At 45.8% G+C, this 26,386-nt stretch overlaps 1 protein-coding gene across 1 annotated transcript in view; it reads right to left on the bottom strand.

Moving 5' to 3' along the window:
- Window positions 1-25,898, bottom strand: part of ARMH1 (armadillo like helical domain containing 1) — a 32,205-nt gene extending 6,307 nt beyond the window's left edge. Inside the window, exons 1-6 of the mRNA XM_036257201.1 lie at window positions 25,851-25,898; window positions 24,196-24,423; window positions 19,185-19,253; window positions 18,131-18,297; window positions 15,860-16,056; window positions 13,240-13,324 (exon numbers count right to left, since the gene is read on the bottom strand). Coding sequence (XP_036113094.1) covers window positions 13,240-13,324; window positions 15,860-16,056; window positions 18,131-18,297; window positions 19,185-19,253; window positions 24,196-24,401 — 724 coding nt within the window. The 5' untranslated portion in view covers window positions 24,402-24,423; window positions 25,851-25,898. The remainder of the gene's footprint in view (window positions 1-13,239; window positions 13,325-15,859; window positions 16,057-18,130; window positions 18,298-19,184; window positions 19,254-24,195; window positions 24,424-25,850) is intronic.
- Window positions 25,899-26,386: the final 488 nt, after the last annotated feature.

The following is a 26,386-nucleotide window of genomic DNA, read 5'->3' on the forward strand; positions in this document are numbered from 1 at the left end:
GAGAAAAAGAAAGGGAGTGGAGGAGGATCAGGAATGTACAAAGGAGTAAGGAATGGTCTCCAGAGAGACGGGAGGAAGCCAGGCTAGCTGGGTCTGCGAAGGAAGAGAAGAGTAATCAGGGAAGAGGGTGGATCAGGAGTTTGAGCAGTTGAGAGTTTATGCCCAGTGAGGCCGAGAAGCAGCTTGGCAGGGCCCATGCTTATTCATTGGACAGATATCAATTGAGTAGGAGTCAGCTACAACGCCAGTGCTGACTGAAACAGCAGGAAACGCACAGACGCAGGAAGTGGGCCACTGGCACTTGGTAGAAACTTTAGTGCAAGAAGAACGATTCCTTCAATCCAAAGAGGAACCATAACCCACAGCCTGTCAGCTCTGTGAGGTGACCACCTGCCTGATAGATGAAGGAACTCAGAACAAATGATTTTCCCAGGGAATGATTTTCACAGTAAAAGAGGAGCCAGAGCTGCAGCAGCAGGCTTGGTATGCTTTTGGAAGAAGGAGCCTTATAAATGGGATAGCACCTGGGAACTGTGGCTGTGCCATGCAACCATTTCCAAGTCACTCAGCATGGAAGAGTTTGTTTTACAATTCTTTGCTCCTAGAGCCTTGGAAAACCAGTGTCCAGTTCTTTCTCTTCACTTCCAGACAAGACTGTCACCTGCTGGCCACAGGTGGGAAGTGCGCTTCAGTGCGTGTCCATACACAGGTTTGCTTCCTTTTCCAGCAGGATAAGAGTACTGTATATTTCGCAAGTTGTGCTGCCGTAAGGAGGAAACCTGTGTCAGGCATCTTCCTTACCAATTACATCGACTTTTCTTCTTCTTTTTAAAAATCTTAATTTTCACCCGATTTGAGAGAGAGAAAGAGAGCGAGCAAGAGATTGATCGGTTGCCTCCTTTATGTGCCCCAGCCCCGACCAGGGATGGAACCCACAACCTAAGTGTGTGCCCTGACCTGGAATCGACCCTATAACCTTTAGATGTATGGATCCAATCAACTGAGCCACTCAGCCAGGGCTATATTGTTTCTTATTTCTGTACATTTCACCACATCCTGTTCAATGCCCAATGTTGAAACATTAAAATTATATTTTATGCACTATTCCATTTAAAAAATCCAGGCAATAGCCCTGGCTGGTTTGGCTCAGTGGTTAGAGCATCAGCCTGCGGACCAAAGAATCTTGGGTTCGAGTCCAGTTAAGAACACATACCTCGGTTGCAGTTCATCCCAGGCCCTGGTTGGGTTGTGCGGGAGGCAACCAGTTGATGTGTCTCTCTCACGTCGATGTTTCTCTCTGTCTCTCTTTCTCCCTCCCTCCCACTGTATCTAATGATAAATAGAAAAATATCCTTGGGTGAGGAATAAAAATAAAATAAAATAAAATGTGCTCCATAGCCCTGGCCGGTTTGGCTCAGTGCTTAGAGCATTGGCCTGCGGACTGAAGGGTCTTGGGTTTGATTCCCGGTCAAGGGCATGTACCTGGGCTGTAGGTTCGATCCCCAGCCTTGGATGGGGTCATGCAGGAGGCAACCAATTGATTTGTCTCTCTCACATCAGTGTTTCTCTCTCTCTTTCTCTCCCTCCCTCCCTTCCACGCTCTCTAAGAATCAATGGAAAAATATCCTTGGGTGAGGATTGCTCCCCCCCCCAAATGCTCCACAAAGTTTTTAGTATATTTTCTCTCAAGACCTGGAGCCCAATTCTCTTCCCCTCGAGTGTGGGCTAGACATAGTGACTGGCTTCTAGTGGCCAGAGTAAAACAGAAGTGGCAGTGTGCAATTTCTGAGGTTAGATTGTAAATGACATTGGGGCTTCCTCTGCTCTTTCTTGGGCCACTTGCTCCAGGAGAAGCCAGCTGCCATGTTGTGAGGACACTCAAGTAGCCCTACAGAGAGGCCCATGTAGTGAAGAACTGAGGCTCCTGTCAACATCCAGCACTAACTTGCCCAGCGTGTGAGTGAGCCACACTGGCCTTCGGGTGAACACAGCGCCGGCTGACCGCTGGACTGCAACCTCATGACACTCCCTGAGCCAGAACCACTCAGTTAAACTGCTCCCAGATTCCTGACCTACACAAAAAAACTATGTGAGATCATGTTAATTTTTTTGACCATTAAGTTTTGGGGTAATTTGTTATATAGCAATAGGTAACAAATATAGATGACTGATTTAACAGCTTTTGTAGATTTCTGCAAAGTCTGAGTATAATGGCTTTCATTTTGTCTTTATAGCAGGATTTTAAGGAATCTTCATTTGTCTCTGCCCAAGTTCTGTGGAGCTGCAGGGGCAAGGAGTCGGGCAGGGAGGGGAACCTGCCATAGGTCGCCATACTGCATGGCTTAGACTGCCCATGTTTGAGAAGAGGGGGATGGGGAGGGTGGGGCAGAGAAAGGGAGACCATGAGCCACAGAAGAGGGCCAACAAAGGGCAGAAAGGGGGTACTGAGGGGCAGAGAGAGTCTGAAGTTCCTGAGAACTCTGAAATTCTGACTTCTCCCAATTCTCTTATACCCTACCAATACAACCAATAGGAACTGCTATAAACTTTACAAATATTTAAAGAAAACATGTTTTCAGTAAATTGGTAATTTGGTGAACTGGGCACTCAGCAAATTGGTCATTTGGCCAGTTGAGTTTTGGCAAACATACATTTGGTAAATTAATTTACAATGATTGATCTGCTTCTGATGAAGTCAAATAGTAATTTTTATGTTCCTAATGTAACAATTTATTTGTAAAAGATAGGAATATATTTATATACGCATATATATTTCACATCCCCAACAGAACTCATTAATTTATCCTTCCAAAAAACTTTATGACTTTGAAATTTCTTTTCTCTAGGGAGAGAGATGGTGAGCAAATACTTTTGTGGCTTTAGACAACTTGTCATGATTAAGTCCCTGCGTGGCACTAATTCCTGGAATAGCAAGCCTCCCTGGGAGGAAACTGTCATTTTTCACTTCACAGCAATTATAAATGGAGATGAATTCCAGGCAGGCCCACTTTGGAGAAGTCCTCCCTTAAATTTTGGCTCGCTTAGGTTAAGTGGGATCATCGTTGAAAGAAATTCTAAAATCTTAATTCTATAAAAACAAAAAAACCCTCAGAAATTAGCGGATGAAGACATCAGTACCCTTCCCCTGGTCACTTCTCCTTCAAAGTGAAGATCAGACAAGAATGGACCATCCGAGTCTCTTGCAGTGGGGACCGCAAAGCCACTGCTTGGTGCACAGGTTTGCTCCCACTCTCTTTTAAGAGCCCAGAAGGGCAGGGCGTTCCCAGAACCTGTAACACAGTGCTCCCTGACCCTTCCCTCCTCCGGGGCACTGGCACAGGTGTGAGGGAAACGTCAGTTCATGAGACCCAGCTTTGCCAGACAAACATATTTTAGGAAACTGTATTAAAATATTGAGAAAGGGGAGAGAAAGGAAGACAGAGAAGCTTATCCCACTTGGACAGACACAGAGCTACCACACACATGTCCTCCAGCTTTCACTTGTCCCACTGTTTTAAAATGTGGCCACAAAATTATTTGACCCTCCCCTCACTGGGATGTGGGGTCTGTGTGCTTCCCCTCCAGCTGGCCAGGGAACGATGCTGTGTGACTTAGAAGGTTAGGTCAAAAGAGGCCATGCAGCTTTGGTCTGGAATGCCTTGGAATCTCACTCTCGGTTGCCTTCTCTCGCCATCCAGCTTCCAAGCTGAGAAGCCTAAGCTACGAGGAGAGGCCACATTACGTGCTGTAGTAACAGTCCCAGCTCTGAGCCACATGATTCCAACCCTCTCTACTACCCAAGGCTGGGACTCGGGTGAGGCAAGTGAGGCTTTTGCCTCTGATGCAAAACTTAAGGGAGAGGCCAAGAAACTCTGTAATCTTAAAAAACAAACAAACATCCAATGCAATCTTTTTAAAAATAAAAAGTTAATGGAAAATAATTTATGATAAACAGCATATCAAAATGGTAAGTTAAAACAGGATCAACCTGGCCCTGGCCGGTTTGGCTCAGTGGTTGGAGCATCGGCCTGTGGTCCAGAGAGACCGGGTTCGGTTCCCGCCAAGGACACGTACCTTGGTTGCAGTTTGTCCCTGGCCCTGGTTGGGTCATGTGGGTGGCAACCATTCGATGTGTCCCTTTCATGTTGATGTTTCTCTCTCTCTCCCTCCCACTCTACCTGAACAAAATATCGAAAAATGTCCTCGGGTGAGGATATAAAACAAAACAAAAGAGGATCAGCCCAGCAGGTGTGGCTCAGTGGTTGAGCATTGAGTCGATGTGTCTCTCTCACATCGATGTTTCTCTCTCTTCCTCCCTCTCTCCCTCCCACTCTATCTGAAGATAAATGCAAAATGTCCTTGGGTGAGGATTTAAAAAAAAAGAGGTTGCTGGTTTGATTCCCAGTCAGGGCACATGCCCAGGTTGTGGACCCGATTCCCAGTGGGGGACATGCAGGAGGCAGCCAATCAATGTTCTCTCTCATCGATGTTTCTATCTATCTCTCTCTCCCTCTCCCTTACTCTCTCTAAAATCAATAAAGAAAAAAAATTTTAAAAAACAGGATCAGTAAGAGTGCTGTGGGGAGCCATACTGGAGTCTGAGGCAAAAGGGTAAGTCAGTAGTAGTGATCCTCACTAGCATCACTCTAGTTCCAGCTGTGGCTCCAGCTGTTTTCCAGGGAGCAGAGATAATCCATCTCTGCTGTGTTCTGTTCAAATTCCTGACCTATATCTTATGTTAGTTTTATGACACTAAATTTGGGGTGGTTTGTTATAAGCAATAGGTAGCCAAAACACCCACTCTCTGCTCGAGAGGCCTTACCATCTCCTACCTTCCTCCAGAAACCTCTTTTTCTTCCTTCTCCAAACCCTCTTCTTTGGCCCTCAGGAAACAAAGGGTCATTTAAGACACACAGCCTTCACTTAGCCATCTGGACTGAAAAAAACTAAGTGTTTCAAGTTCTATTCCCAATATGATGACTGTTAGTACAAATTAGGGTATACATAATTCAGTCATCCCAATTTGTTCACTGAACAAATACCTAAAAGCTTAATTTTGCCATGACTGTTTAGGCACCAGGAATACAATCGTAAGCAAAGAAGGTGCAGTCTCTCTTCTGGAGCTGACTTTCTAACAGAGGACAGACAATAAACAAGTAAACAAAGAACAAACAAGGTAATTTCCAAAGGAGATCAGTGCTGTGAAGTGATATGATGGACAGAGACCTAGGTGGGTGCTGAAAGGGAATGAAGAAGCTTTAGAGAGAGATGGGCAGGAAGGTCTCTTTCAGAGGTGATATCTGAGCCAACACCTGAAGTTTGAGAAGCTGTCCATCAATCCAAGGTCTGGGGAAGTGCCTTCCAGACTTCACTGGTCATGGCAGGTGTTTGGATTTCAGTCCAGGTGCAAGGGGAAGCTAAGGAGTGACACTGTCTAGTATATATTTAAAAAATAATAATTCTGGCTGGTCTTCTGTGGGAGAATGGATTACAGGAGCCAGAATGGAAGCAGAAGGTAAGCTAGGAGACAGGATGATGGATTAGCCTAGGGTGATCACAGGGGGGCGGTAAGTGGAGACAGAGTCCAGGGACTTGGCAAGGACAGGATGGAGTGTGAGGTGAGAAAAGGAAGGTCATCTGGTTCTCATCTTACATCTTTCACTTGAGCAGTTGGGTTGGTGGTGGTACCTTTTACTGAAAACAGGAAGAAGAATAGGTTTTCCGAAGGAAATCAAGAGTTATGTCTTGACTTCCAGTCAAGATGGCGGGTAGGTAAACGCGGTATCGCGTCCTCCCACAACCACATCAAAGTTACAACTAAACTACAGAACAACCATCATTCAAAGCTGCCTGAAATCAAGATGAATGGAAGTCCTACAACTACGGAATTAAAGCAGCAGCCACATCGAGACTAGTAGGAGGGGCGGAGGCGGACGGGCTGGTCCCACACGTGTGGCAGATAAAAATCAGGAGGACACCTCAGCTGGGAAGGTCCTCTCTGAGGACTGAGGGGTCCCGTCCCACACCAGACGCCCTGCTCAGGGTTCCAGTGCCAGGAAGAGAAGTCCCCATAACTTCTGGCTGGAAAAACCAGCGGGAACTGAGGCTCAGGGAAGCTGACACGGCTGGAGCCCCAGGCAGCTCCTTAAAGGGCCCGCGCACAGACTTATCAGACTCACTCCCTCTAAGCTTGGAGGGGAGGCAGCTCGAGGGGCGCCAGAGACATACAGGGAAGAACTGAGCAGTTTGGCACTGGAGCGGGGGCTGGAGAGGGGGCTTTCTCCGGGACAAACGTGTTGTCAGAGGCCTTTGTTCCTTTGGTGAGCCCTTCCCTGGGGTGGCAGACAGAAGCCATATCTGGGACTCCAGCAACCTGGCTCACACTGGTAGCCCCGCCCTGGTGACTCCCTGAGGCCCCGCCCCGCTCCACCCAACTTTCAGGCCCACCCAAGCTGTTGCCAGTTGCTTAACCTTAGAATTGGCCTGTCTTGGATCCTGCTTCAGGTTTTCCTAAATTCTTTCAAACAAGCAGCATCTCGTCTCAGATAGCCCCATACCTCTCGTTAAGTAATACATAGAAACAAACAGAGAGGCAGCCAAAATGAGGAGACAAAGAAACAGGTCCCAAATGAAAGAACAGAACAAAACTCCAGGAAAAGAACTAAGCAAAATGGAGATAAGCAACCTAACAGATGCTTAAAATACTGCTTATAAGGATGCTCAATGAACTTAGTGAGAACCTCAGCGAACTTAGTGAGGGCCTCAAGAGCATAAAAAAGGACCAGTCAGAAATGAAGGAGGCACTAACTGATATAAAGAATAATTTACACAGATTCAATAGTAGAGTAGGTAAAACCAAGAAGCAAACCATCGATTTGGAATCTAAGGAAGCAAAAAACACCCAACCAGAACAGCAAAAAGAAAGAATCCAAAAAAATGAGGACAGTGTAAGGAGCCTCTGGGACAACTTCAAGCATGCCAACATGTGCATTATGGGGGTGCTAGAAGGAAAAGAGAGAGAACAAGAAATCGAAAACCTATTTGAGATAATAATGACAGAAAACTTCCCTAAATTGGTGAAGGAAACAGACATACAAGTCCAGGAAGCACAGAGAGTCCCAAACAAGATGAACCCCAAGAGGCCCACACCAAGACACATCATCATCAAAATGCAAAAGGTTCAAGACAAAGAGAATCTTAAAAGCAGCAAGAGAAAAGTAGTTAGTTACCTACAAGGGAGTTCCCATAAGACTGTCAGCTGATTTCTCAAAAGAAACTTTGCAGGCCAGAAGGGAGTGGCAAGAAATATTCAGGGTGATGAAGAGCAAGAACCTACAACCAAGATTACTCTATCCTGCAAAGCTGTCATTTAGAATCGATGGCCATATAAAGAGTTTCCCAAACAAGAAAAAGTTAAAGGAGTTCATCACCACCAAACCGTTATTATATGAAATGATGAAGGGTCTTTTTGAAGAAAAAGATAAAATATATGAACAAACAAAATGGCAATAAATACATATCAATCGACAATGGAATCTACAAACAAAATGAACAGGCAGAACAGAAACATCCTCATAGATACAGAGAACATTTTGTTGGTTGCCAGATGGGAGGAGGGTTGGGGGAATGGGTGAAAAAGGTGAAGGGATTAAAAAGTACAAATTCATTGCTATACTGACAAACCTCAAAGAAAAAGGGGTTGGGGGGGGGGTGGGAAGAAATAAACCAAAGAACTTATATGCATAACTAATGGACACAGACACTAGTGTGGGAAAAGGCGGGAGGGGGGCGGGAGTGGAGAGGAGGGGGGTCAATGGGAGAAAAATGAGGAACATCTGTAATACATTCAACAATAAAAATTTAAAAAAAAAAGAGTTATGTCTTGGCTATAAGCTTCAGATGTTTATTAGATGTCCACATGGGGATTTCAGGGCAAGGTCAGGGCTGGAGACATAGATTTGGTGTCTGAATATATAACATGACATGATATTTAAAGCCAAGGGACTAGACAAAAATCACACAGGGAGAAGGTGTTGGAAAAGATGAGAAGTATGTTGACCTCACAGTCTGGTAGAGAAACATGAGAAACTAGCAAAAACCAGGAGGCAGGAGGAAACCTGGAGGTGGTGTTACAGAAGCCAGAAGAGAGGGAGCTGCTATTGACCAAAGGGTCAGAAGTAGCTGAGAGAGCCTGGCCGGTGTGGCTCAGAGGTTGAGCATCGACTCATGCACCAAGCGATCACTGGTCTGAATGCCGGTCAGGCACATGCCCAGGTTGTGGGCCCTATCCCTAGTGGCAGGCATGCAGGAGGTGGCCGATGAATGTTTTCTCTCATTGATGTTTCTCTCTCTCTTTCCCTTCCTCTCTCTCTAAAATCAATAATAAAAAAAAAAGAAGTAGCTGAGAGATTGAGCAGGAAGAAAATGGGAAAATGAGTAGCTGGAGGGAAACCTGGGGTCAAGGAGGGGTATGCATCCTTAAACACTACGACTGGATTTTACCCTTTTGCGGGAACGTGTCTTTTAAATCTCTTTTAATCCACAGATTACAATGGAGGCCTCTTTATTAAGGTGGGAGATACAGAGCACATTCACATGTCAATGGAGAGGACTCACTGGAAGAAAAGGGAGTGGGGAACTGTAGGAGAGAAGTCTGAGGGAAGGTGCCTCAGAGAACCAGCAGAAGAAGAGGTGTCTGATGGGACAGGGACACTTCACTGGAATGGGAAAGAGCAGAGAATGTGGGTCAGGCAGGTGGTAGATCTGGAAGTGGGAAGGTGGAGTTCTCAACAAAAAGAAAACTCCTCCACTACTGACACCCAAGGCCATGAAAGGAGTCCCCAGACCCCCCTAAGCCTCTCCACCTCCTGTTTTCTTTCTTTTCTTTTTTTTTTATCCTCACCCGAGGACAGTTTTCGATATTTTGTTCAGATAGAGTGAGAGGGAGAGAGAGAGAGAGAAACATCGATGTGAAAGTGACACATCGAGTGGTTGCCACCCACACGACCCAACCAGGGCCGGGGACAAACTGCAACCGAGGTACGTGCCCTTAGCGGGAACCGAACCCGGGTCTCTCCGGACCGCAGGCCGACGCTCTAACCGCTGAGCCAAACCGGCCAGGGCTCCACCTCCTGTTTTCATGGGACTCTGCCAGAGAATTCTGCTTTCCCTGTAGCCTTCTCAGGGGAAGGATGTCACCCCCACTCTGCCACGCACACAGCATGGGAGGTAGAGTGCACATCCTTTTACTCTCCTCCTTCCAAACCATTAATTTTTCTCAATACAAACAAGCACAAAACTCCAGTACTTGGTGTAATACTTGGCACATCACAGATGTTCTATTAACATTTGTTTTAAAAACCCTGGCTGGTGTGACTCAGTGGTTGGAGCATTGGCCTGTGCACTGAAGGGTCATGGGTTTGATTCCTGGTCAAGGGCACAAACCTGGGTTGCAGGTTTGATCCCTGGCCCCAGTTGGGGTCATGTGTGAAGCAACCAATCAATATGTCTCTCTCACATCAGTGTTTCTCTCTCTCTCTCCCTCCCTCCTTTCCTTCCACTCTCTCTAAGAATCAAAGGAAAAAATATGCTATGGTGAGGAGTAACAACAACAAAACAAAACCCCAGTCCTGCCCTTTTAAGGTTAGTCCATTCAGCTGTACCACCCGCTCCTCTTGGTCACAGGCTTCTCTATCCTGTTGCCATCATCCTGTGGGTAAGGGCGAAGCTTTATCTTGGTCTTGCAATTTAGCGTCCTCAAACTCAAGAGAAATTCATGTCTGATCCTCTTTGCTCCCCACTGTTAGGACCACATCTCAGACCTGTCAGAACGTCCCTCCCCTGCCTTTGGAGGGATGCGAGTAGAAGCTGAATAGTCTTCTCTCCCTCAACCTCCACGCCATCGACCCTGTGAAATAGTTCCCCCCGGTGGACAATCATTCCGGGGCACTTTCTATATTCCAAGTTACACGAAGACTATTTTGAAGTGCCTGGTGAAAAATAATATTCATTCATTCAGCAGACATTTCTTGGGCACCTGTTATGAGTCTGGCATCTCTGAAATTATTTTGAGGTACAGAATTTCACTGTGCTCACATGAGCTCACATCAAACCAAAAGGCAGTGATAAAGCTTCATGCTCTGCCTGCCACAGTGGCACTTGTCACGTAATAAATGCAGAGGACTCTAAACTGGGCCCAATATGGGAAGAAGCCAAACCAGTTCCAATGCAGGAGGGGTTCATCAGCATAAATAAAGCTAAGTCATTTTTCATAAATTTATTCAACAAACTTCTACTGAGTACCCATTATATTCTAGGCCCTGAGCTGGAAAAAGATGCCAGACCCAGCCCCCTGCCTGAGGTTGCTCACAGGTCTGGAAGAGAAAGACACACAAGCAAGGAGTCACTAATGGTGTATATGTGCAGTACTTACTCGCTCCCTCACTCATTCATTCAACAAAGGTGGATGGAGGACCTAACATATGCTAGGGATGACGATGAGAACAAGAACGAAAACTACGAGAGTTGCACTGGGACTGTGCACAGTCTTTGTAAAGGGCAGTTACTATTCTGGGGATAACTGCACCAGGAGGGAGATACTAGCGGGGAGAAGAGCTAAGGGTGGTACTAAGCAAGGAGGGCCGACATTTGGGCAGGGGTGGAAGGCAGGTCAGGGAAGGCCTCAGAGCAGAACTGCATAAGCTGAGAAGTGGCAGTTGAGTGGGAGTGGTCACGCCTGCCATGAGGAGGAGGGGTTGGGGAGGGAGGTCTCACTGTCAGTCAGTTCAGTCTCCTGGGGGTTGTTTGATTAAGTTTCCTAACATGATTTCACTGCCAGGTCACTTCCTTGGTCCAGTGCCAGCACAATCTTCTGACCTTCATTTAGGTGACTCTACCACTCCACCCTCTCCCTGGCAACTCCACCCCAGCTAGCAGACTCTGCTTTAGCTGGTAAGTGATTTCAACATATCATTATTTCTCAATATACAAGGTTCACACACCCACACATACTTGCAGGGGTCAAACAAATACAAAATCGACAATGCTGCTGAAGGAAAAATACAACTGACATTCAATTTCAACAATGCCTCCAAAAAGTAACTGATAGCAGTGAGCCATCTGACCTCTGTTGATCTTCCACAGGATCTCACTTGCACACCTGAACCCCAGGACCTGCCTGCTCCTTCTGCCCCTCCCAGACTTCTTGGACTTGGGTCTCAGCCTGTCACTCTGGACACAGGAGTCCCTATATGTTCTGATGCCCAGACTTCTCACGCTGTCCTGGCCTCTCGGCCCTGCCCATTCCCCCTTCCACATGCCATCTCATTCTCCACACCCAGGCAGTTCTGTCTTGTCCATTCTTTCTCTTTTTGGGCCTCTGTATTCAGCTAGATCAGTACCTTCCCATTTTGTTGTATGAACAACCCAAAAGGCTTCCCAACTGGCCTCCAGCCTCAAGTCTCCCTGTGACTCTGGCCCATTTAGCATACCACAACCCAGACCATCCTCCTGAGACGGTGCTTTGCCATGCCATTCACCTGTTCATGGTTCACTTTTCCGTGGCTCCACTCTGCCTACTGGAGAGAGCGCCCACCACTCGACCTGGCACTGACGGTGCTCTGCAATCTAGCCTACCTTTCTAGGTCTCCTGGACTGAGATCTCTACCAAACCTCCACCAAATGACCTACCTGTCATTCCCCACATACACCCTGCATTTCCAAATGTCTAGGTCTTCATTTACACCATTCCCCTTTTCAGAATGTCTTCATCTGCTCCTACATCCTTCCCACGTTCCAAATCTCAGCTCAGATACCACTTTCTCAGCAAACCCTTCCTTAACCCTCCTGTTGAAAACACAATCTCCCTTCTCTGAATCACTACAGGAACAGGGAAGGAAATATCCTGTAAACACTTGCCAAGTGCTACATGTTAAAAGCACATGCTTTGGCCCTGGCCCATTTGGCTCAGTGGTTAGAGCGTTGGCCTGCGGTCCGGAAAGACCCGGGTTCGGTTCCTGCTGAGGGCATGTATCTCGGTTGCAGTTTGTCCCCGGCCCTGGTTGGGTCGTGTGGGTGGCAACCACTCAATGTGTCCCTTTCACGTCGATGTTTCTCTCTCTCTCTCTCTCCCTCCCACTCTATCTGAACAAAATATTGAAAAACGTCCTCGGGTGAGGATTAAAAAAAAAAGCACATGCTTTGGAGTCGGACAGATCTGGTGTGGATCTAGTTAGCTGGGTAACCTCAGAAAGCATAATCTCTCCCTGCTTCAATGCTTTAGCTTGAAAAATGTAAAAATACCCCCCCCCCCCATTCATCCATTTGAATATTCAAATACCTAATATGTGCTTGTCCTGCATTCTTGTGGTTATTTTGAGAATTACATAAAAGGATGCATGGAAAGTGTCTGGCACATAGGGGTACTCAAGAAATGAAAACTTACTAATACTACCATTACCCGACTTCTGTTTAGAGGGGAAGCACCACCTAAGACTGGGAACCAAAGCCAGCTCTGGAGCCAGGCGGATTCTAAACAACCGTTAAAGCACCATGTGGTTGATTCAAAATATAGAATGTGGCTGTCATTTTCTGAATAACTTGCCCATCAGTACCGGATCAGCCTCTTCCATCTGCTGAGGCTCTCCAGGACTCCACAAGGCTCTTTGTGAAGAGGAAAGAACTTAAAAAAAAATTTTTTTTTTCCTTTATTGATTTGAGAGAGAGAGGAAGGGCGAGGGAGAAAGAGAAACATCGATGAGAGAGAACATTGATTGGCTGCCTCCTGCATGCCCCCCACTGGAGATCTGGCCCACAACCTAGGTATGTGTCCTAATGGGGAATCAAACCAGCAACCTCTTGGTACATGGGTCAATACTCAACCACTGAGCAACACTGGCTGGGCGAGGAAATAACTTTTAAGAGCAAATGTGCTGCCCTGGCCAGTTTTTGCTCAGTGGTTAGAGCGTCGGCCTGCGGTTCAGAGAGACCCGGGTTTGGTTCCCGCTAAGGGCACGTACCTCGGTTGCAGTTTGTCCCCGGCCCTGGTTGGGTCGTGCGGGTGGCAGCCACTCAATGTGTCCCTTTCACGTCGATGTTTCTCTCTCTCTCTCTCTCCCTCCCACTCTATCTGAACAAAAAATGGAAAAAAATGTCCTCGAGTGAGGATAAAAAAAAAGTGAATGTGCCTAGCTCTCACTGCTACCTTCTGTGCTGCGGAGCAGACCTGGCCGCCTCCCTTACCTTCGTACTGGACTTCCAGGTGCATGGTGCGCAGCACGTTCAGCACGCAGTACACGATGCTGGGGTGAGTGGTTCCAACAATTGACTGGCAAGACAAAGAGGACAAGGTGGTTACTCTTTACATCTTGTCTATCCGGGAGGAATGAAAGCAGCCTTCCAAGTAGCTAGGCAAGCCTGGCGGAATGGGGAGAGTGAGGGCAGTGAGAAGTTACTAGGCCTTGGCCCTTGAGAGGAGGGGCAGAGATAGAAAGCCAAGACTCTGAAGGAGAATCTGCCACCGAATCCTCTAGCTCAGGAGGTGCTATTTCAGAGTGAGAGGGAGGGAGGGAGGGAGAGAGAGAGAGAGGAACATCGATGTGAAAGAGACACACTGACTCGTTGCCTCCTGCATGAGCCTGACCAGGGCCAAGGACCAAACCACAACCGAGGCACATGCCCTTGACCGGAATTAAACCCGCGACTCTTCAGTCTGCAGGCCGACGCTCCCACCACTGAGCCAAACCGGCCAGGGCAGTGGTGGTATTCCTTTTCTTCTTTTTTAAAAAAATTTAATTTTATTATTTTTAATTTTTTTCTTTATTGAGTCTAGAGAGAGAGGAAGGGAGAGAGATAGAAACATTGATGAGAGAGAACATCGACTGACCACCTCCTGCATGTCCCCCACTGGGGATTGGGCCCAAAACCTGGCCATGTGCCCTGACCAGGAATCGAACCAGTGACCTTTTGGTGCATGGGTCAACGCTCAACCACAGAGCCACACCGGCCGGGCTCCTTCTCTTCTTACTTGGAACATTTTACCTGGTGATCTTATTTACTTTCATAGTTTCATTTATCACTTCTCTGCTCGTGAAATTCAAACTGGCATCCTCACCTCAGGTCTCTTTCCGCAGCTTCAGCTTTTATTTTCTACTGTCCAATGGGCATCTCTACTAGATTTTCTGAACAGTGATTCCTCAATTGAGCTAAGGATCAGAATTATTTGGGGAGCTTAAAAAGAAAAAGCATTACTAAAGGATGCCCTAACTCCTTCCATTCCAAAACACCAATCAGAAAGAATATATGCACCCCTATGTTCATAGCAGTGTTATTTACAATAGCCAAGATCTGGAAACAACCCAGGTGCCCATCAGTAGATGAGTGGATAAAAAACCTGTGGTACATTTACACAATGGAATACTATACAGCTGCAAAAAAAGAAGGGTCTCTTACCCTTTGCATGAATAGCATGAATAGCATGAATAGCATGAATAGACCTGGAGCCCTGGCCGGTTTGGCTCAGCGGTTAGAGTGTCGGCCTGCAGTCCGGAGAGACCCGGGTTCAGTTCCCGCTAAGGGCATTTACCTTGGTTGCAGTTTGTCCCCAGCCCAGGTTGGTTGTGCGGGTGGCGACCACTCGATGTGTCCCTTTCACATCGATGTTTCTCTCTCTCTCTCCCTCTCACTCTACCTGAACAAAAAATGGAAAAATGTCCTCGGGTGAGGATGATAAAAAAAAAAAATAGACTTGGAGATTATTATACTAAGTGAACTAAGGCAGTCAGAGAAAGTCAAATATCATATGATCTCATTTATATGTGGAATCTAATGAACAAAATAATTTGACAAACAAAATAGAACCAGAGGCGTAGATACACAGAATGGTCTGACAGATCCCAGAGGGGATGGAGGTGGGGAGAACTGGATAAAAAAAGGTGAAGAAAGTAGCCAAAGAACATATATACATAGCCCACGGACACAGACCATAGAGTGGTAAAGGCCAGGGGAGGGGTGGCAGGGGCTGAGTGGAGGTGGGTAAAGGGGTGCAAAGTGGGGGACATCTGTAATAGTGTAAAAAAAAAAGAAATCCTAACTCTTTCCAAATGAGATAGGTTTTTCCCACTCTCTAGATGGCACACAACTCACCCTGCTGTCTAAGTTCAAAGCTGGGTATCATCTTTGACTCCTTTCCTTTTACTGCCCCAAGTCCCATGCATTCTACCTCCAAAATGTCTGTCCAACCTGGTCACCTGTATTCCTATTGCCACAGTTCAGGCCTTATCATGTCTTTGATCCCTTAACTGTCTCCTTGCCTGCAGCCCATCCTAGAGCTGTTTTGAGAGCTTCTGCTGGTTCATCACAAGCATTCTTTGAGTCTTGAATTCCCCCCTTACTAGGCAAGTTGTCTTCCTGTGGTCACCATGCCCCAAATCTGACTTTGCTCACCTTCCAGGGTACTGTCTGAGAGGAAGGCAGAAGCCAAGAGAAAAAAAAGAGTTTCCCGAGCACCGGAGATCTGGTCTTTTCACTCGTACGCTATCTATAAATGCACCAATTCTTTCCCCATCAAATTGACTCCTGTAATCTTTTCTACAGTCCTTTCCTCATCCTTGTGGCTTGTCTCAAACACTTTTAAGTATGCCAACATCTTTCTGATCCTTAAGTAAACAGGACGAATCACTCTGACAGGAGACATGAACTCTCTGCCCTGCCTTGGCCTTCTAGAAGTAACGCTGATTGAACAGCACACATGCGGTGGGAGGCTGAGCTCCTTTCTCACGCCTGTGAGGAGGCAACTGTGGAAGGTAATTGTGAGATTACTGTGTGCGAATCAGAACCACAGGAGCATGCAGCCTGGGCTCACCTGGGCAGTCCTGAGAGTCTGCAGGGCCAACTGCTGAGCCTTCGGGGATACAGAGGGCAGTAACGCTATCAGGCCTTTGTACACTTGATTCTGGTATTTGGGATTACCGTGGACCAAAGAATCCAACAGAACCTGCACTTCTTCCTGGGTCTCTTCTGACTCAGACTTTGCCAAAAATTCTGCTATAGCCCGTACACCTGAACAAAGGAGAGAGGAAATGCTAAATTGAAAGGGACTTATGAAAACAATCCTCATTCAAGATTACATAATATTGGATGAAAGAAGGTGAAGGGATTAAGAAAAAAAAAATCATATATATGTGTGTGTATACACACACATACATACACATAGACACATATCCCTGTAGTGATAGCCAGAGGGAAAGAGGGGCGGGGTTTGGTAGGGGTGGGAAGAGGTGGGAAAATGGGGATGGAAAGAGACTTTGCTTGGGGTGATGTGCAGATGATGTTTTATTGACTTGTACACTTGAAACCTGTACCTCAATAAATTCAATTTAAAAAATTACATAGCCTTGGCCAGTTTGGCTCAGCAGTAAGAGCATCGGCCTGTGGTCCAGAGAGACCCGGGTTTGGTTCCCGCTAAGGGCACGAACTTCGGTTGCAGTTTGTCCCCAGTCCTGGTTGGGTCATGCGGGAGGCAGCCACTTGATGTGTCCCTTTCACGTCGATGTTTCTCTCTCTCTCCCTCCCATTCAATCTGAACAAAAAATGAAAAAATGTCCTCGGGTGAGTTAAAAAAAAAAATTACATAACACAAGGTAATGGGATTAAGATGTATTTAACCAAGCCCATTCAATCAGAGCAAAATTGAGGCTTAGCCTCATGTTGCACCATTGTCTTGTTCACCTCTGGCTATGTGGCTTGCGGATTTTGTTTCAGCATAGGCATCTCAGCTTATTGAAATGTTTTAAAATTTAAAATGGCTCTGCCCTGGCTGGTTTGGCTCAGCAGTTAGAACGTCGGCCTGCGGTCCAGAGAGACCGGGTTCGGTTCCCGCTAAGGGCATGTACCTTGGTTGCAGTTTGTCCCAGGCCCTGGTTGGGTCGTGTGGGTGGCAACCACTCAATGTGTCCCTTTCACGTTGATGTTTCTCTCTCTCTCTCTCCCTCCCACTCTATCTGAACAAAAAATGGAAAAATGTCCTCGGGTGAGGATAAAGGGAAAAAAAAAAATTTAAATGGCTCTGCAAAATGCACAAATTAAAAAAATATGCATTTTTTATTGCTATGTGATAACTAACTGCATAGTGCTCAGTAGTTTACAAAATGTTTTCACAAATACTATGTCATTTAATCCCAGAAACAATACTGAGAGGTGGTGTTAGTCCCATTTTATGGATAAATACACTGAGGCTCAAAGAGGCCATGGGGGACACAGAGAGAAGCACAATTAAAGTGCAGTGAGGGAAGTGCTTTGACAAAGGGATGTGTAGGGGATGGCATCTCCTTTACATGCCTTAATCAGAGCACCTGATAGATCATATTGTAAATCCTGCCCGGCCAGTGTGGCTCAGTGGATTGAGCTGCGGTCCATGGACTGAGAGGTCTCCGTTTGATTCCTGGTCAGGGCACATGCTCGGGTTTCAGGTTTTGGTTTCGGGTTTTGGGTTTCAGGCTCTATCCCCAGTAGGGGGTGTGCAGGAGGCAGCCGATCCATGTATCTTTCTCACATGGATGTTTCTCTCTCTCTCTCTAAAAAAGCAATAGAAACGTTAAAGAAAGAAAGAAAGAAAGAAAGAAAGAAAGAAAGAAAGAAAGAAAGAAAGAAAGAAAGAAAGAAAGAAAGAAAATCCTGGATTATTTACCTTTCTCACTACACCGTAAGCTCTTTAAGGACAGGGTATTTTATTCATCTTTGTATTCCCAGCACCTTAGCATATACCTAGCACTCACAGTCAATGATTTTATTTTAATTTTATTTTTAGAGTTATTCATAACTCAATTTCACAAAGGATTTTAGGCAATGGCTCAATAACTCTTTGTTGAATGGATGCATGGAAAGGATATATTTAAAGTAGAAAAAGTATTTCCAAAACCATAATAGAAAGATTTGAGCAGATGATGAATCAGGAAAATCATAAATCTGGTCTGTGGGTGGTGATATGGATGGGAGCCAGCTGAGTCCACTGGACAACGTGCTTCGAGTGCACCCAGCTCATTGACATTTTCCTGCAGCAGGGCTGAGTGCGGCCCCATCTTACCCAGGCCCCAGGGAGATGTGGGAATTCACCCTTGTCATACACAGTACCCACCATAGCTTTCACAAATGAGCTCCTTGTACTTCCTGCCAGAGTTTGCAATAACCTGAAGTAGCTTGATGGATTCCTTCTTGTCCTCCTCTTTGACCTTCTCCAGCCCAAGTATTTCCAAGAGTGTTAGGACGCCTCCAACCTCAAGAAATTCTGTAAGGTACCGATTACTGTCCAGAGGGAGAAAAGAGTAGACATAAGACACTTGTCACGTTTCTTGGCACTAAACTTTCTAAGGAATCTCAAGGTCCTTTCTTCACATACTTTGTCCTCCTGTCCAGGAAATACTCATGGGTGAAGTGACACAATAGTTGGGAAATTCTTTCTTTTGCATTCATCAGGAAGTGCAAACGGTCAACACAATGAACATTTCTTGTGTTTGGTTTTCTAGCACCTGTTCTTCTTTTTGTAATAGCACCTCAACTGTCCCTTGGGCATTCACCCCTCCACCACTCACGAACCATGTGGTTTTGATAGGGTAAGTAGGTGACAAGGTATGTCATCCTTCTGAGTGTAGCCATTGGTTTGGGGCCAGGCATGTGACCTAAATTGATCCATTGAGGCTCAAAACCTGAGGCTTTCTTGGGAACCCTTGGGAAAGATATGCTCTCTTTTTGGTGTGGTGGATACAAAGATGCATGTCTGGAGCTTCTGATGATCTCAGCTCGATGAGGCCTATGAGCACAGAGGAAAGCAGGGCTGAGAAACAGAGAAAAAGGGAAGGGGAGACCACGTGCCAATGACATATTTTGAACCACTGGATCTAGTCAGGCTTGAAATATGGATTTTACCCAGCCCTTTTTCCTGGTCCAGTGTGAGTTGATTTTCTGTATTTCACAACCAGGGGGATGCTGACTAGTAGAGGGTCACTGGAGAACATGGGATAGGGGAGCAACCAGAACAGGATCACAGCTGACACTACCTCTGGGCCCATCCTGGGGGCTACTAGGTACCCAGATATAACTAGAAGCCCTGGTCCCATATGGTGTGAATGCCAAGGACACCACGAGCCCAATGTGCAACTGAGAACCCAGAATCTCTCTAGAACAGAACTTACCTGCTTACAGATGATAAGAAGATGCCAATGGACCTTAAAAGCTTCTCTAAGCACGAGCCAGTCATGTAACTGTATGCCAAGTTAAAGAGTGAATTTCAGGTTGCTTTTCCACACAGAAACCATATCCTGTGTCCGATCCCTGACCAATGACTCAGATGAGCAACAGCTGAATTGAGCCCTTTATCTGAGAAGGGCCACTAGGTTGAAAGAGAAGGAGCAACACACATGGTGGTGGTGGAGGTGGTGGTGATGGGGGGCGGATAGGAGTGCTGGCAGGCATGTTCATGGTTCACCAGGAAGCTCTTCTGGAATAGTTCAGCTCCCTTGGCGTTGACTGGCTCCCCAGAGAGCAAGGAGGCTCTGATGAATAAAGGGTGCATGGAGAAAGCTGGTGGTCAATTTTCCAAGCCCTCTCTATGCTATGGCCATTGCACCCTTGGGTCTCAGCATAGTTCATTACTTTGTGCTTCATTCTTAGACTCCTCTAAAAATAATCAGCTTCATCATTAATTCCCAATTTTGTACTTGTTCAAAGCTTTACACTGGAGGTCACTATCTTTATGAAGAATTGCATGTCTTCTTAATAAGAACAACAGGAGATAGCGGAAAAATTAAACTCTGATTTAAAACAACCTCAGTATTTAATGTTATTTTTAATGTGAGCTTTTGCAAAAAGCTTCATTGTAATAAAGCACCCAGATCACGCATCTGCTCAGATACAAGGTATGAAATCAAACCACAACAGAAAAGGAACCAGTCAACAATTACTAGGCTCATAACACATCACAGGCTCTTAGAACACTTAAGAAATTAGCTGAAATTATTGCAGCTCATGGAGGATGACTGAGAGCTTCCAAGACTGATAAAGGCTAATGTAATGGGTTGGAGGTAATGGTGCTTTGTTGGGGGGGAGGGTGCATCAGGCAAATTATCTCTGCTGCACCCTGGTTCCCAGGATGCCAATAGAAGTAGAGACAGATTGGCTCATTAGGAAAGGCTCTTTACTGCAAAAACAGTGTTTGCTGAAGCCAGGCTCCTCTGCCTGTTGCCGCTACAGCTGGGGGCTGGGGAAAAGTGGGGTCACTCATCTGGTCTATTTTCTCTGTTGTATGACAAGGTCACAAAATGGTAGGAAATTATGAACAATTTCAGGTGCAGAAACTGAATATACATCTGTGTATTAAAAGTGTGATTCATTCAGTCGTTCAATAAGCACTCTGATTGGCACTTACGATATGGAGAAGAATACTGGTAATAAATGCAATGATTGGGTGAGAAAAGAGGTGGGCTGAATACAGAGTTCTTGGAAACACTAACATTTAACAGGTGGGTAGGAAAGATGCCGCAACAGTGGCTGGGAAGCAGACATGGAAGAAGGTGGAGGAGAGAAGAGCTTGGGAAGGGGCAGTGGTCAGGCAGGGGGCTGCAGCGGGGTGAGGCGAGAGAAGCACTTGCTTCATTATAAAACTTAAGGGGCACCAGAAAACTCAGTGATCAAATAATACTTCAATGCATTATTAAAAAAATAAAAATTAGCCCTGGCACATTTTGCTCAGAGGTTAGAGCGTCAGCCCTTGGACCGAAGGGTCACAGGCTTGATTCTCAGTCAATGGCACGTACCTGGGTTGCAGGTTCGATTCCTAGCCCTGGGGTTGGGATCATGTGGGAGGCAACCAATCAATGTGTCTCTCTCACATTGATGATTCTCTCTCTCTCTCTCTCTCTCTCTCCCCCTCCCTCCCTCCCTCCCTCCCTCCCTCCCTTCTACTCTCTCTAAAAATCAATGGAAAAATATCCTTGGGTGAGGATAAACAAAACAAACAAACCAGCAAAACAAATATATAAATAAATATTAATATAAAAATCCACGATAAAGAAAATATCAAAGTTTTAAATAAAGATAGGATGTGACCCTGCACATGTACGATTCTGTCTCACATACCCTATGCTGTGGTCAAATGGAAAACGTCAAGTAAGACAAGGAGGGAAAAGAGGACACTGGTGTCAAAGAGGTGCTGATGACCTTGGTGAGGTTAGCGTCATGAGTTGTGGGGACAGAGCCAGATTATAGGTGCTGATGTTTCTCAAAGCACCACGTGTGAACCACCCCACCACATCGAACTCACCCAATGCTTGTGGGAAATAAAGAGCCCAGAGACCGTTCTTCATTCTACTAAATCAGGATCTCAAGGTGGAGGTGGGGAGGTGGACTGGCAGTTTACATTTTAAGCCTCTTTCATGCACACTGGTATCTAAGAACATGCGGGTCAACCTAGTGATGTATTCAGTGGTATTTCCTTTGGCCTGTGTGCTAGGCCTGAGTCTGATTAATAATTTTATCAATGACTTAACTGTAAGAAAAACAGCTGTGTTTACTTAAGCCTTTAGTTCTGTGTAGCTGCAGACTCTCTGGCTCATTCTTTCCCTTATTTAACCAACATGTAGTCAGCACCCATTATGTGCTAGACATTGTGCCAGGTGTTAGAAACACGGAGATGAGTAGAGCAGATGCAATTCCTGTCCTCATAGGGCTTACAATCCAGTGGGGGAAGAGATATTAAGAGATATTAAGTTATGACTATTAAGATAGAAGTGCTATGAGGATATACAACAGGGAACCTAACCAGTCTGGGGCTCAGAAAAGGACTTCCTCAGAAAGTGATGTTTAAATTGAGACCTGAGCCCTGGCCGCTTTGGCTCAGTGATTAGAGCGTCAGCCCATGGACCAGAGAGTCCTGGGTTCGGTTTCTGCTAAGGGCACATACCTCGGTTGGAGTTTGTCCCCGGCCCCGGTTGGGGTTGTGTCGGTGGCAGCCAGTCGATGTGTCTCTTTCACATCAGTGTTTCTCTCTCTCTCTCCCCCCCCCCCTCCTTCCCGCTCTATCTGAAGATGAATGCAAAAATGTCCTCAGGTGAGGATTAAAACAAAAAAAGAAGAAAGAAACTGGTCATCTCCTTTAAAAAAATAAATTAAAAAAAAAAATCGAGACCCAAATAATGGACATGGAGTAGGAATTAGTCAAAAAAGGAGGGACTTTAGCCTGGCCAGTGTGGCTCAGTGGCTGAGCATTGACCCATGCACCAGGAGGTCGCCAATTCGATTCCCGGTCAGGGCACAGGTCCAGGTTGCGGGCCAAACCCCCAGTGGGGGGCATGCAAGAGGCAGCCTATAGATACTCTCTCATCGACATTTCTATCTCTCTCTCCCTCTCCCTTCCTCTCTCTCTCAAAATAAAGAAAAAGAACCACTAAAGAAAAACATAATTTTTTTTTTATCCTCACCCAAGGACATTTTTGCATTTATCATCAGATGGAGCAGGAGGGAGAGAGGGAGGAAGAGAGAGAGAAACATCGATGCAAGAGAGACATATCGAGTGGCTCCCACCCACAAGACCCCAACTGGGGCCGGGGACAAACTACAACCGAGGCATGTGCCCCCAGTGGGAACTGAACCCTGGACTCTCCGGTCTGCAGGCCAACACTCTAACCACTGAGACAAACGACCAGGGCATGATTTTGTTGTTGTTTGTTGTTCAGATAGAGCGGGAGGGAGAGAGAGGAAGAGAAAAAGAGAGAAAGATCGATGTGAAAGGGACACATCGAGTGGCTGCCACCCGCATGACCCAACCAGGGCTGGGGACAAACCGCAACCCAGGTACGTGCCCTTAGCGGGAACCAAACCCAGGTCTCTCTGGACCGTAGGCCGACGCTCTAACAGCTGAGCAAAACCGGCCAGGGCCATAATTTTTTTTAAAGGAGAAAAGTTTAGAGAAGGGGGAGGGTTCAGGGAAGGAGAAAAATGTATAATAAAAGGGTCTGTGATAAATCCATAGAGTGTTAAGGGCACACAGAGTAAGACTATGCTCAAATCCACCCGTAACTCAAACTATCACCTTGATGGTGACAAATCTTCAGCCCCAATCTGTTTCTAGGGCTCCTGAGCATAGGCACTTCACACTCAACGTGTCCCAAACCAAACTTATCTATGCCCAAACTTGTTTCTCTTCTTGTATTCTCTTCTCACAGAATGGCACCCCATTCACCCAGTTTCCCCCAAGGCAGAAATGTGAGTCACCCTGGAGGATATAAGTGGAGATAGTAGTTGGATAAATGGGTATGGAGCTCAGATTCCAGAGGTAAACGTATGCAGGGGTACACACTTGAGAGTCCTGAAACTGAAATGGTGCTGACGTCATGACAATGGATTAGATCACTCGGGGGCAATCTAAGAGTGATTAGAGAAGAGGGAGGTGAACGGAGTCCCAAGGAACGCCAACATGTAAAGGGCTGGCTGAAGAAGAAATGGAATGAACAGAAGGAAAGGAGAAACCAAGAGAACTGGTATCACAGAAACCAAGGGAAGAATGTTTTGAGAAGTGGAAATGGTTGACTGACAAATGCAACTGAGAGGTCATGTATAGAGACTGAGGATGTAGTCACTGGGTTTGCAGTGGAAAAATCATTGGTAACCTTGGCAGTTCTGCATAGTGGAGCGGAGGGGACAGAAGTCCGACTGCAGTGGGTGGAGGAGAAAAGAGGTGAGAAAGTGGAGAGAGACCATAAACCTTTCCTAGACGCGTCACCATGAAGTGCAAGAGCTGGGAGGATTATAGGTTTGAGACAGGGATTTAAATAAGGTAGAAGAGATTTGAGCAGATATAAATGCTGATGAAAAAAGCTGGCAATGAGGCAAAGGTGGAAACTATAGGAGAAATGGGAGATGGGAGGGGATTCAAGTGCAATACCAATAGAAGATGAGTTCTAGACAGAAGGAATACCAACTTCAACTCTGATGGGCACAAAAAGCTTAGGAGTGAGAATGAGGATATATTTATAGGTTGGAAAGACAGGAAGTTGAGGGAGTTCTTGACTTTCGGGATGATATTCTGACCACCACATGTCCTGTTCTAAAATCTTAGAATGGAGAGAAGAGCTCCCTCAATAATCTCCTCTCCTTTTATATTTTGAAAATGGCCTACTTTTTTTTTTTTTCCTGTTCAGCAAAGGATACGTGAGTCTAAGCCAGGTGGTCAAGCGTACCAGGAACAAGCTGGCTCCCTGGGAAAACTCCTGCTCCAGTTCAGGGGCAGTCTTGCCTTGGTTTGTTTCAATGAAATTGTTGAGGATGTGACTCCTTGCGACTTTTCCGGCATTGTCCCAGTCCTGTAAAAAACTCAAGAGCCGGCTAATTGCTGCCTGCTCCTTTATGGAAGTCATGGCCAATCAGTCCTGAAGTTGGCTACAGAGGGAAGGAAAACAGACAGGTTACCAATGTGTTCAGAACCATGGAAGTCCTGTAGGTTACTCTAGGGGTTTTGTTTTTCAGGCAGTCAGCTGGAAGCAGGTGAGCCTGTCATCCACATGGATATAGTGACATTCAAAATACACCTTTACGACTGGTCACCTGCTACTCAAACAGGGAAAATCTAGCTGTGCTGTAATGGAATTAAGAATATTAAGGAAGTAAATGCCTGCCTCAAGTTTAAGGGCTAAAATTTTAGCTCTCTGGTGTCTCTGCTGATGCCAGCAACTAAAAGGACCACAGGCTTTAGCTGAGATGAAGGCACTTGCTAAAAACATGGACCTCTCTCACCCTTCACTTCACCGGGTCAGAGATTTAGGGACTTTAGAGACCTGGTCCTGTCTTATGCCAGTCAGCCAAGGTAAAGTACTTCTTAAACTTGTACCTTGGGCTTTTATACTAACTCTCTTAAAAACAACCTTTAAAAAGTCCTCACCCGAGGATATGTTTTTATTGATTTTATTTTTTTTTAATTTTTAAAAATCCTCACCCAAGGACATGCTTAGGGAGAGGAAGGGAGAGAGAAAAACATTCATCGGTTGAACTTCTCTGACTGGGGATTGAACCCACAGCCTTTTGGTGCATAGGACCACACTCCAACCAACTGAGCCACTCCAGCTAGGGTGTTTTTATTGATTTTTTGGGGGGTGGAGAGAGAGAAAGAGAGAGAGAAAAGGAAACATTGATGTGAGAAACATCTATTGGTTGCCTCCTCATATGTGCCCCAACCACCGGGGATCGAACTCACAACCTTTCCAACCAACTGAGCCACCTGGCCAGTCTTAAAAACAACTTTTAAAAAAAGTTAGTGGGAAGAAGTTCCCATTCCATAGTTGGATTAATGGGCTGTGGTTTGTAGGAGCCTGTGTCCTTGGGAGAGTGTTTTCAGTGGGGGGAGGGAAGGTTTAAAATAAACCCGTTTTCCAAAAATAGTTGTGATTGAAAGTGTTATTATCCATAACAAATGTTAGTGCTGATGGGAGAGAGGCATGTGTGATTCTTTTGTCTAACAGACAAGTGAAAGTCATATTTCACATTATCATGGGGTTTTCTGTGATTTACAGAATATTTGTGAAACATTACTTGCAGTGGCCATGATTGATATGGAGAGAACAGCTTGTGTGTAGGGGAGATGTGTATTTCACAAAGACGGTTCAACATGAAATTTACAGTCCCATAAAGTGCTTCTACATCTTTGCCAGAGATCTAGTTAAAAGGACTTTACAGTCTGAAACATCCTAAAATTGATTCTAAATTAACGTTTCCTCACATGTGTTTGAGATATTGATGGGGCCCAGTTATCAGAATTTTATTAGGAAGCAATAATCTGAAGCATGCTGAGACAGACATACATACACACCAACCTCCTCTACTCCCCAGAGGACACCGGATATGTGCTCCCAGGAAGGGCGTCACGTAGCCTCCGGGACAGAGACAACTGCGAAATCCTGTCAGCCTGAACAGCCAGATGAGTAACTGTGGATCAACCTAAAGACAAAAATGACCAAAACCCTTCATGGGATCACGCATCAATCACTGTGAATAATACTACAGCCCTGAATCTGAGAATAACTCTCAGAGCCCATGGCCATCTTCATCAGCCAAACTGGCCTCAAGAAAATGGGGATGAGTGGCTGTTCGGGACCCCAAGGAGGAGGGGTTAAAACACCACCATTAGCTTAATCAGGCAGGAATGCACCCGGTGCCCCTGCCCTGCTGTGGATGGACCCATTCTAGGGTCAAAACTTAAAGTGCTATCAGAGATGCACCCAGCAATTCTAGGATTCCAAGGGCAGGAAACTGTCAGCTGGATATTCCATATTGTGGCCCCTTGAGGTTTCCTCGGATCTCAATCTCCTCTATCTTCTTTTTTATTTTATTTTATTATTATTATTATTTT

Source organism: Molossus molossus, unplaced genomic scaffold (assembly GCF_014108415.1).
Source record: "Molossus molossus isolate mMolMol1 unplaced genomic scaffold, mMolMol1.p scaffold_m16_p_12, whole genome shotgun sequence".
Lineage (NCBI taxonomy): Eukaryota > Metazoa > Chordata > Mammalia > Chiroptera > Molossidae > Molossus > Molossus molossus.